Here is a 12,353-nt window from a genome sequence, read left to right as displayed (position 1 = left end):
CGCTCTGGAAGACTTCCTGACAAAGCTCAAAGATTTCTTGCCGCTAAAGTTGGACCTGAACTTGAGGGATAGATGGATCTTTGAATTTGGTGATCCTCGAAGATCCTTTCAGCGCCAAGATCTTAAACGTGTTCTGGTAAGAGTCACAGACCTCACGGATTTCCTCCGTGTTCCCACAGTTACCACGTAAATCTCTCTCAGCCTCAAGGTAGCACCTACCTCGTGGGGCAGCAATGAGGGGTGGGGGAGGTTGAGAAATTGCAATAAAATAAAGCAGATAAAGGGGCGCCTGGCTGGCTCAGTCAGTGGAGCATGCAGCTCTTAACCACGAAGTCCCGAGTTCCAGCCCCATGTTGGGTGTAGAGCCGGCTTCAAAAAAAAAAAAAAAAGACAAGCAAATAAAGCACTCATTAGAGGTTAGTAAGTGCCCAGCAGAGCTGTTATTGCTAAACCTTGTAAAAGATGGCTGTAGGATTGCGTGAGATTGCAAATGATTAGTGGTACTCATGTATTAGTACTCATACATGTTCACCAGCGTTATTGTTTTAAATTTCCTAACCCAGGTCTTCTCCAGACTAAGCAGCCAATATATTGCAGCTGTTAATATTTTGGGCAGGTCTGAATTTAATATCCTTCATTTCGTGGCCTTTGGATGTGCCCTCCTTATGATTTTTCTTTTTTGTTGCCCCCCCCCCAACTCTTTGGCCCTCTAACCTCTACACCTCAGCATAGGAACACTCTTTTTTTTTAAATATTTATTTATTTATTTAATTTATTTTTTGTTTTTTTATAAACATATAATGTATTTTTATCCCCAGGGGTACAGGTCTGTGAATCGCCAGGTTTACACATTTCACAGCACTCACCATAGCACATACCCTCCCCAATGTCCATATCCCCACCACCCTCTCCCTCCCCCCCTCCCCCCAGCAACCCTCAGTTTGTTTTGTGAGATTAAGAGTCACTTATGGTGCGTCTCCCTCCCAATCCCATCTTGTTTCATTTATTCTTCTCCTACCCCCCCTAACCCCGCCATGTTGCATCTCCACTTCCTCATATCAGGGAGATCATATGATAGTTGTCTTTCTCCGATTGACTTATTTCACTAAGCATGATACCCTCTAGTTCCATCCACGTCGGGAGGAACACTCTTTTGAGACTTCAGCATGGCATCCTCCAAGAAAGTGATCCTGTCTGTACTCAGCCTGGAGCAGTCGGAAGGGGTTGGCGCCAGGGTCCGCAGAAGCATTGGCAGACCCCAGGTAAGCTGCTTGGGGAGCTGTTCTCGTGCTTTCCTGCAGAAGCTGCTGGTGGGACACTGAGGCTTACCTTGGGAAGAGAGGGCTTGGGGCAATCATGAGCGCCTTATGGGGGGGCCACAGGGGCTAACTCTGAGCGGGTTTCGCTAACTTGGGCACAGAGGTCTGGCACAGAAGGTGCAGCTGAACCCTCCCCCTCTCCCCCGCATTCGCTTGTCCTACCCTGAATTGAGCCACCAGCCTGAGCATGCACATCACCAAACATGCCCACCTTATAGCCCCAAGTTGACTCCCCTGCAATTCAAAGCACCAAGGAGTAACATTAGGTCCCAGTTCCAAATTCCCAGAGGAGAGCATCTGCTTGGCTTGGTTTGGGTCCCATCTCCCTGCTCCTTGGCCAGTTTGCCTTGCCAAGGATTTGGGTTTGTGGATAAACCACAGAAACCCAACTCTGTGGACCTCCTGTGGGGGTGTGAGAAGGCTTCTCTCATAGATGATTTTAGGTTAGGTAGACCTCCTTCAGCAGAGCAGTTTTATTTGAAAATTACAGCGGACGTGGGACTTGCAGAAAAGAACATCTTATTTGTACAGAAAGGTATCAAGTGGTGATTATAGCCCATGGAAAATAGCACTCATCATCATCCCAGATTCCAGAAACATTTTTTGATTGCAGTATAACTAACCTATGACATTGTAAGTTTCAGGTAAACACCACAGAACACAGAGATTTGGTATTTATATATATTGCAAAAACAATTACCACAATCGTTCTAGTTAACATCTGTCATCATATGGAGTTACACAACTTTTTTTTTCTTGTGATGAGAACTTTTCAGATGTACTCTCCTAGCAGCTTCTAAGGGTGCAGAACAATCATGTTGATTACAGTCACCATGCTGTACATGACATCCCCAGGACTTACTGATACCATAACTTATAACTGGAACTGTGTACTTTTTGAACACCTTGACGTATTTAGCCCACCTCCCACCCCCCTACCTTTGGCAAAAACCACGAAGCTGTTCTCTGCGTCTGCGTGCGTGGTTCATTTATTTATTTTTGATTCCACATGTAAGTGAGCTCTTATGGTATTTGGCTTTCTCTATTTCACTTAGCATAATACCCTCAAGATATACCCACGTTGTTACACATGACAAGATCTCATTTATTGCGGCTAAGTACTATCTCAGTGTGTGTGTGTGTGTACACACATATATATAATATTTTCTTTTTCCATTCAGTGGGTGTTAGGGTGGTTTCCATGTCTTGGCTATTGTGGAAAAATGCTGCAATGAATGTGGGGTGCAGATCACTTTCTGGAAGTTAGTGTTTTTGTTTTCTTTGGGTGAACACCGAGAAATGGGATTGCTGGATCATATGGTAGTCCTATTGTTAATTTTTCGAGGAGCCTCCTACTGTTTTCCATAGTGGCTGCACCAATTTACATTCCTGCCGACAGGGCACAAGGGTCCCTTTTCCTCCACACCCTTCCCTACACTTGTTATTTCTTGGCTCTCTGATGCTAACCATTCTGACAGGTGTGAGGTGATCTCTCACTGTGGTTTGGATTTGCATTTCCCTCCCTGGTGATTAGTGATGTTGATCATTGCCCCCTACCCCTGCCAGATATTTTTGAATAAAGGAAGAAGTATATTAGGGAAATGGATTCTTTTTAATTTTTTTTAAGATTTTATTTGTTATTTATTTATTTGTCAGAGAGAGAGAGAGACAGAGAAAGACGGAACACAAGCAGGCAGAGGCAGAGAGAGAAGCAGGTTCCCTGCTGAGCAAAGAGCCTGATGTGGGACTCCATCCCAAGACCCCGAGATCATGACCTGAGCCGAAGGCAGAGGCTTAATCGACTGAGCCACCCAGGCATCCCTGGATTCTTTTTAAAAAATGAGGTCAGTTTGTTCTTCTGCCTAAAATCGGCTCTGGCATTCTTATGCTCTTTCGTTTTCACCCGTGAATGTCATTGGGGGGTCCATCAGACATTGTTTTCCAAAGCGTTACACGCAAACAAGATTATTCTAAGGTCTAAATGGACAGTGGGTGTTGGAGACACGGAGATGGATGTGCTATCATATTCTACTAGGCCACATCACTGAAAGAACAATTATGAGGAATTTGGACACCCATTCGTAAAGCCATTATTGTGTGTCGAGGGTAGCTAATTCTTTAATGACTCCATCTGTCAGGACACATCTACTGAAGCTTTCTAAATATTTTTAGTCCTGTCAACCCCTTTCGTAGTCTGATGAAACCAACACGTTTCTTCTCAGAGTAACATATATTTTTTAAGATTTTATTTATTTGGTGGACAGGGAGAGTGAGAGAGCACAAACAGGGGAGTGGCAGAGGGAGAGGGATATGAGATCATGACCTGAGCTGAAGGCAGATGCTTAACCCACGGAGCCACCCAGGTGCCCCAGAATAATATTTTTTTAATGTGTGAAATAAAATACCTAGGATTACAAAGGAAAACATACGGCAATATGGCGAGCAGAATATTACAAAAAAAATTTGTAATCTAGTAATTTGCATTAAGTAATAAGACTCAGTGGCAGGTCATATCACTACGTAATTTCAAAGCTGCGAGGGACGTGGATAGTAATAGTTCCCTATACTGGGGCACCCGGGTGACTCAGTCAGTTGAGCATCTGACTCTTGGTTTCAGCTCAGGTCATGATCTCAGGGTCCTGAGGTTGAGCCCTGCCCCCCAATAAATAAATAAATCTTTAAAAAAGTAGTTCAGTATACTTGTAGCAACTGTCACGTTATATGAAACAGCTTTGAGTTCTAGTGGTGACAGGGTCGCAGGTGCTGGTGATTTACTGTGCTGCTTTGACTGCATTCATGGTTAAAGTATTACATTCCAGGGGCGCCTGGGTGGCTCAGTGGGTTAAAGCCTCTGCCTTCGGCTCAGGTCATGATCCCAGGGTCCTGGGATGGAGCCCCACATCGTGCATCGGGCTCTCTGCTCAGCGGGGAGCCTGCTTCCCCCCCCCTCCCCCCCCCCCCCCCCGCCTCTCTGCCTACTTGTGATCTCTGTCAAATAAATAAATAAATAAATCTTTAAAAAAATAAAGTATTACATTCCAGCCTGGAGATGGCTGCTGGGGACGCTTGTTTACCAGTGTGAATGTACTTCATGACACTGAAGTGCTTACTTAAAAAAAAGTTAAAATGGTAAATTTTCTTACGTATATTTTACTACCAAAAAAAAAAATTCCAGATGAAAAAACAATTTTCAGTTAGAGGTTAGTGAAAATCAAGATGTAATTTTTTTCCCAGCCGAATTTATAGCTGCCCTGAATTCTGTCCGTGGTACACAATTAAGAGGGTGAACTGAAATTAAGAGCATGGCTGAAAACCCGTGCTTTAAAGACCCCCACATTCTACTGATTCAGAGGGTCTCCCATTTATGCCTCTACCGTAAGGAAAAATATGTGGATTGGAATCATTCCTAATGCCATCACCCTGGTTTAATCATGATTAAGACGGAGAATGTTTCCTTTTTTCTCCATTAGAGCTGTATGTTTTGCATCACGGGGATTATATAAACTAAACAATTTTCTGTCCTTATTTTTTCATTTAACTGGGTAACATGAGCACTTCCCATGGAATTATAAATTCTTCATGCACATCTTTTTTTTTTTTTTTTTGAGAGAGAGAGAGAGAAAGAGTGTACACACACATGTGAGGCCAGGAGGGGCAGAGGGAGAGAGAGAATGTCAAGCAGGCCCCACGCCCAGTGCAGAGCCCGACTTGGGGGCTCGGTCTCACGACCCTGAGATCACAACCTGAGCTGAAATCGGGAGTCCGATGCTTAACCGACTGAGCCACCCAGGCGACCCCTTCACGAACATCATTTAAGTAGCTGTGACATGTTCCCGTGTCCGGCATACTGTTACTGTCTTAGTCATGGACCAACTTTGACCATTTAGGTTGTCACCGTACTGTTTCAGTGCCCCGCACTCCATCAGCATGGCAGAAGGGCAGACCCTCACCCTCCAATCTGCAGAGAAGGGAAGCACTGATGAGGTTTTGGGGCGGTGCGTTTTAAACTCTTTGCACCAAGGCTTCGTCTCTAAAGAAACATCACTGACCCTTTGGAGCCCAGAGCTATTTTAGCGTAGAATTTACAAAAGTGTTTGGTATGAGTGGCCCTCAGCGACCTATTCCCTATGGCCGTAAATGAGGAAGGAGAGGTATTTACAAAGCTTTCACTGAGCCTTCCGGTGATGAACAATAAAGCAGAGATGGAGTGGGGTCGGCTTTCATTACGATTCTGTGCGGGCCAAGGCTGCCAAGCTGGAACGTGGATGATTGCATAGCGTGATGTTTGAGGCTCCCTCGGCTGTGCTCCTAGCAGGAGGGAAGCCCACGACTCATTTGTACCTGCCTCTGAGCTCCACTCCCCCTTCCACTTGGACACTCCTTGGTGGAACATGATTTTCCTGGGACCAGTCTCAGACTTTTTTTTTTTAATCACGAAAAATTGCAAACCTAGAAAAATAGAGAAAAGAGTCTAATGAATCCCCATGTAACCAATCTCCATAGTGATCACCTCATGGACGTTCTCATCTCCTCTCTATTCCCCATCTGTTCCTGCACTCAAAATATTTTATTTTATTATTATTATTTTTAAAGATTTTATTTATTTATTTGACAGACAGAGATTACAAGTAGGCAGAGAGGCAGGCAGAGAGAGAGGAAGGGAAGCAGGCTGCCTGCTGAGCAGAGAGCCTGTTGCGGGGCTCAATCCCAGGACCCTGGGATCATGACCTGAGCCGAAGGCAGAGGCTATATATATATATAGGATTTCCCTAAAAGGCTCACCCAGCAATTTCTACATACCTCTCATTAGCCAGAGTCAGTGATGTGACCACACCCAGCTACGAGGGTGCCTTGGGATGTAACCCAAGGACCACTTGGGATGTCTTTAGTACCTTCTGTGCACACAGAATTACTCTAGAGGCAGCGGAGCGGCATAAAAAAGCATAATGTTGGCCCTATCTGCAAGGAACCGACATTCCTGGTCGCTAGGTCCAGTGCTTCCTGATTTACATGAAATGCCAGGCAGCTGGAGCCTTACTAAGGGAGGGTCACAGACTGGACGGGTGGTGGCCACAGGTCTTGACGGGCCTTCTCAGGACATCAAAGGAAATAGCTTTGAAGCTGCCACCTGAATTTGGTAGTTAAAGGATTTGGAACAGTGTGAGGGAAAGGACCTTCTCCTTTGGTTCAAAAGCTTTGAGAAGCTCATCAGTTTAGTATGTAGAGAGAGAAAGGTGTGGATGAGTTGGCGACCAAGTCAAAATGTAGAAAATCCGAGTTCTATCAGTCAGATCTTGCCTACGGGTCACAAGACATGCTCTTGACATGCCCTTGAATACTTGCTAAATATTTACTGAATGTTAGGAACTTGATTTATTCTTTTAAAAGACTTTATTTAGACACAGAGAGAAGGTGCCTGTGTGCACAAGCAGGGGGAGTGGCAGAGGGAGGGGGAGAAGCAGGCTCCCCACTGAGCAGGGGCTCCATCCCAGACCCTGGGATCATGACCTGAGCTGAAGACAGATGTCTGTCTGTCTGAGCCACCCAGGTGCCCCCAGAATGTTAGGAACTTTAATAAGTCCTAATGCCCAGCCCTGCAAATCACACTCTAGTACAGTAGTCTGATGCCAGATACTCACACTTACGCCCCATCTCTTGGCCACAAACACAATATTCTTCTGGCTCTTCTCGACCAGCCCCCACTACTGCAGACTTTTCTTCCTCTGCGCATCCGCGTGTCATGGATTGGTGACCAGAAGTTTCGAGTGTGCGATCAGTGTGGAAAAAACAGTCCTTGCCAGGTGATGACCCTTGTCCTGCAAGCGGCGGATGGTGATGAGGGAGGGCCTGGAGAGAAGGAACCTCTGCTTTCTACCATTTATCTCATAGCGGGACATACTTGCTCATGGGAAACTCTTTCCGTTTTTTTTTTTTTTTACACAGTTTTTTCTTTTGCGTGTATGTGTGTGTGTGATGGTATTTTTACTTCTCTGCTGCAGCATAATGGCTGGTGTCTTAGCTTCAAGTGTCCCACAGAGTGATTTGATATTTACGTACGTTACGAACTGGTCGCCGCTGCAAGCCTGGCCACCACCTGTCAGCAGACAGCGCTGGCTGTCCTGTCTGTCCCCATGACTTATTTTGTGACTGGACGTTTCTACCTCTTCAGCCCTTTCCCCTATCTCTTGGACACTAAACTGGTACCAAGAAGCAATACATATTCATCTCCTCTTTACCCATTTTTTAATATCAGAGAATCCTAATAGCGTGGAACTAAAAAGCTACCTTAAAAAGCCATCTGAAGCCTTTCTTCTGCATGTGGGGACGGTGTGGCTCAGAGACGGGTCGGTGCACATCCCGGCCACTGGTCTCAAACCCTCGGCGCTCCAGGCATGGGCTCGGCTGCCAAGCACTCATTGTTTCCAGTGCTTCAAGCTGTGTATTAAAGAGGAAAAATAAATAATAGGAGAGGAGCATTTTCACCCTCTTCCTCCCAGCCCTGGTTCCATTCACGGGCTTTCATTGAGCTGAAGTGGGTTTTTGAGTGACGGGGGGAAGACTAGAAAGGTCTAGGACTGATTTTCCCCTGGAAGGGGCAGAGAGCTGGCGGGGGAGAGGGTCCATTCAGAAGGGGCGAGGGGAGGAAGAGGAAAGGAGCGCGCTGTCTCCCGGGAGTGCAAAGGTGAGAGGGCGTGAGGGGGTGAGGAGTTGAGTGACAGGAGATGGAAATATTGGGGACTTGCCGGCGGCAGTGAGGGTGGTTTGAAATGGACCTTAAGGTTGAAGCGCCCTCTTGGGTGTTTGGGGGGAGGATGCAATAAATGTTTTGCTTTTCAGTTACCTTTTAGTATTTCACTGCATGAAACACAGGACTGAGATGGGCTGCAAAGTGGCCCAGCTTTTTGATGGGTGACAGGCCACATTTTAAAGTGAAGGAACTGAGACTTGGTTATGTGAAAAACTTGCGGTAGCTTGTTAAATTTATGTGTGTGCACACTGTCTGGGGTGTGTGTGTGTGTGTGTGTGTGTGTTTTCCCATGGAAAGTGAAAAATCAGAGAGTTAAAACCAGAGACAGGGACAAAGAGAGGGCCTGGTACTCTCTAGAAATTTCTAGCAGCATGACCCAGTAGACACCCTGAGATAAATACGTAACTTAAGAATGTAATTAGCTCACCTGCCCGGAAGCTGGAGAAAGGCTTAGAGTCTGAAAACAATGAGAAAGAAAGAAGAAAGTCTGAATAGTTTCATAGCCATTAGGGCAATGGAGTCAGTATTTTATTTTTTAAAATATTTTAATTATTTGTTTGACAGGGAGAGGGAAAGATCACAAGTAGGCAGAGCAGCAGGCAGAGAGAGAGGGGGAAGCAGGCTTCCTGCTGAACAGAGAGCTGGATGCGGGGTTCCATCCCAGGATGCTGAGATCATGACCTGAGCCGAAGGCAGAAGCTTTAACCCACGAAGCCACCCAGGTGCCCCTGGAGTCAGTATTTTATTTTATTTATGATTTTTTTAAAGATTTTATTTATTTATTTGACAGACAGACAGATCACAAGTAGGCAGAGAGGCAGGCAGAGAGAGAGGAGGAAGCAGGCTCCCTGCTGAGCAGAGAGCTAGATGCGGGGCTCTGAGATCATGACCTGACCTGAAGGCAGAGGCTTTAACCCACTGAGCCCCACCCAGGTGCCCCTGGAGTCAGTATTGTAAAAGCCTGTGATAAAGACAGCACCTCCAGATGATTTTACAGATAAATTTCATCCAATATTTAATATTTAAGATACAGATAATTCCAGTACTGTGCAGACTGTCCAGGGAAAGGAAGCTCGAGGGAGTCCTCCCATCACTTCATGAAATGGCATTGCCTTGCAGTCAAGACCAGACAAAGACAGCAAGTGAAAGGATAATCACATTGCTTTTATACACATTTTAGCAAGAACCATAAAATATTAACCAACCAGATATAGCAATGTATTAAAAAGACAATATATTGCCACAAAGTTTGGATTGCCGAAATGTAGCAAATTTGGTCTGAGGTTGGTTAATCAAGTTACATAATTTACCAACATTAAGAGATTACAGGAGAGAAAAAGTATCTCAATAACACAAAAAAAGGGTTCAATAAAATTCAACAACTGTGTATGTTCAAAAAATTAGTAAACTAGAAGAAGTGGGGATTCTTTCTTCTTATGAAGAGAATCTGCAGAAAACCTGCATAAACAACCTGTGTGGTGGTGAGTCTGTATAAACTCAAAGGAAACAAGGACATCTATTACTGTCACTTCTCAGCATTGTTGTAGATAAGCTAGCTTGCAAAAAGACAAGAGAAAGAAACAGAACGTGTAAGGCTGGACAATGAAGGGGAAAAACCCATTATTTGCTGACGGGTGTTGGTTGGGATATTATTCCCAAATATTTACTGCCCACCCCCTGTGGGATTACACACTCCCCCCAGTTTTAGGTACATTAACTGTGAGTCCTATAGGCACGGTGTAAGTGCCCTCCTCCTGCCCTGGGCTTGGCCATGTCACATGCTGACACCAATGGGGTGTGTTAACGTGATTGTGCTCTGTTGGCTTGGCTTCCATTTGCTCCTGTCCTTGGTTATGAGAACAGCATGCCCAAATTGTGGACACTGTTTCAGCTTGGGATGAAGAAGGACAAGCCATGTGGAGGCCAGCCAAGCCTAGCAAAACCCAGAGAAAAGCAGCCTGCCACACCTTTAATGCAACCAAAGGAATTTAGGAACTACTGGGCAAAAGCTTATTTTTTTAAAAAAAGATTTTAGTTTATTCATTTAAGAGAGAAAGAGACCACTCACGAGCAAGCAGAGGAAGGGGGGAGAAGCAGACTCCTGGCTGAGCAGGGAGCCCAGTGTGCAGCTTGATCCCAGAACCTGGGGATTATGACCTGAGCCAAAGGCAGACACTTAAAAACTGAGCCACCCAGGTGCCCCTGGGCAAAAGCTTATTGATAAATACACCCGTGATCTGAATGTCTGGAAAGAAAACCCAAAGTATGGATAGATTATTAAAATTAACAAGAGCTTAGCACTGTTCAAAAATCACTTTTCTATTTACATTTTTAATCCTTAGTAGCATACTATTCAAAAACACAATTTAAAAATTGTATTTACAATGTCATTAGAAATGTTAGCTACAAAAATTTAAAAAAATATATACAAAGTCTTTATAGAGAAAATTACAAACCCTATTGAAAGACATTTTAAAAGCCCCAAATAGGTGGAGATAATTATGTTTATGTATAGGAAACCTCAGTATTATATAAATGTCAACCTCTCCTAGGGACACCTGGGCGGCTCGGTGGCTTAAGCATCCCACTGTTGATTTCAGCTCAGGTCCTGTTCTCAGGGTCGTGGGATGGCGCCCTGCCTCAGGGCTCCACACTGGGTGCTGATCCTGCTTAAGATCATGTCTCCCTCTCCCTCTGCCCTTCTCCCTGTGTTCATACATGTGCACACTCTCGTTCTCTCTCTCTCTCTCAAAAAAAAAAAAAAAAAAAGGTCAATCTTTCCCACTTGGTCCATAGACTCAAAGCGATTCCAATCAGAAATACAACATTTCTATTTCCCTAAGCTTTTAAGTTTAATACATTTTTTGTAGAATAACAAGTGGCCAGGAATAACCAAGATAGCTGTAAAGATACACTGACGGCTGCCTGATCTGTTTCTGCCTCTCTCAACCTTTTTTTACAACATACCGGACGCTGATGATCCATAGTTTTATTTTTTACAGAAAACGTTTTTGTAGATTTCTCAGTGTCAGCGTGACCTAAAATAACAATTTCAGGGCTGCTTCTTCTGTTAGATCCCCTGGGTTTCTGGATGCCTCTCCAATCTTCCCAGGCACAGTTGCTAGAAACCTGGGGGTGGGGCATCACATGCTCCTCTGTTTCTCATTCTCCATCTCTACTGCTGTTGCCTGAGTGGAACTTTGTTTTTGCCTGGACTAGTGAAAGTGCCTTCTGAATATTCTTTGTCTCCTGTCTCTTCCTTCTCTCAGCTATATTCCACTTGAATGCTACAGTGATCTTTCTAAGTCTGATCTTAACCTGATTAAAACCCGTCACCTTCAGGATAAAACCCCAACTCCTTTAAGATTTGGCCTCTATCCTCAGCCCATCTCCCATCATAATTTCATGTGTATCTTTGCCTGGATAGAGTAGTCTAACATATGTGTTAAATTGTCCTCCTCCAGAGCATTTATGATAATGCAGTCACTGGTGGGCTTTTATGTTTTTTTTTTTTGTATCTGTTTAGGAAAGACAGTATCTTGTTTGTGCTAACCCTTTAGATCTTAGATGATCATGAAATGTTTTTCCTCTCTTTGTACTTCTTATAAAATCAGCTCTTTAACTTAGTCAGTCTCTGTGTGTGTGTGTGTGTGTGTGTGTGTGTGTGTAACTAGTTCTTGCCCTGACTAGTGTGGTTTAAAAGGCATGTCTAGGGGCGCCTGGGTGGCTCAGTGTGTTAAGCCTCTGCCTTTGGCCCGGGTCATGATCTCAGGGTTCTGGGATCGAACCCCGCATCGGGCTCTCTGCTCAGCAGGGAACCTGCTTCCCCTCCTCTCTCTCTGCCTGCCTCTGTGCCTACTTGTGATCTCTCTCTGTGTCAAATAAATAAGTAAAATATTAAAAAAAATAAAAGGCATGTCTAATCTGCTGGATTTAATTTTTATTTCAGTTAAAAAATCTGGATCCATTTTTACTGTTTGATGAATTTAAAGGAGGTAGAACAGGTGGATTTCCTGATCACCCGCATCGAGGTTTTGAGATAGTAAGTAAAATAATTTGACTCCAAACGTGAGTATTTTTGAATTTGCCTCTGTTATTAAATCTAGTAATCATTTCCTTTTTTTTTGAAGATTTATTTATTTGAGAGAGAGAAAGAGCACATGCACATGTGGGGAGGCGGGGCCAAGGGAGAGGGAGAGAAAATCTTAACCAGACTCTGAGCTGAGCACAGAGCTATCTTGGGGCTCCATCTCATGACCGTGAGATCACAACCCAAGTCAAAACCA

At 44.4% G+C, this 12,353-nt stretch overlaps 1 protein-coding gene across 1 annotated transcript in view; it reads left to right on the top strand.

The window, feature by feature from the left end:
• Positions 1 to 1,166: 1,166 nt before the first annotated feature.
• PIR (pirin) overlaps positions 1,167 to 12,353 on the top strand; it is a 420,337-nt gene continuing 409,150 nt past the window's right edge. Inside the window, exons 1-2 of the mRNA XM_045995952.1 lie at positions 1,167 to 1,262; positions 12,017 to 12,109. Of these exons, the coding sequence (XP_045851908.1) occupies positions 1,167 to 1,262; positions 12,017 to 12,109 (189 nt within the window). The remainder of the gene's footprint in view (positions 1,263 to 12,016; positions 12,110 to 12,353) is intronic.

The sequence above is a fragment of the Meles meles genome, chromosome X (genome assembly GCF_922984935.1).
Source record: "Meles meles chromosome X, mMelMel3.1 paternal haplotype, whole genome shotgun sequence".
Classification (NCBI taxonomy): domain Eukaryota; kingdom Metazoa; phylum Chordata; class Mammalia; order Carnivora; family Mustelidae; genus Meles; species Meles meles.
The sequence above is the reverse complement of the archived record's forward strand: the minus strand, read 5'-3'. Positions and strand labels throughout refer to the sequence as shown.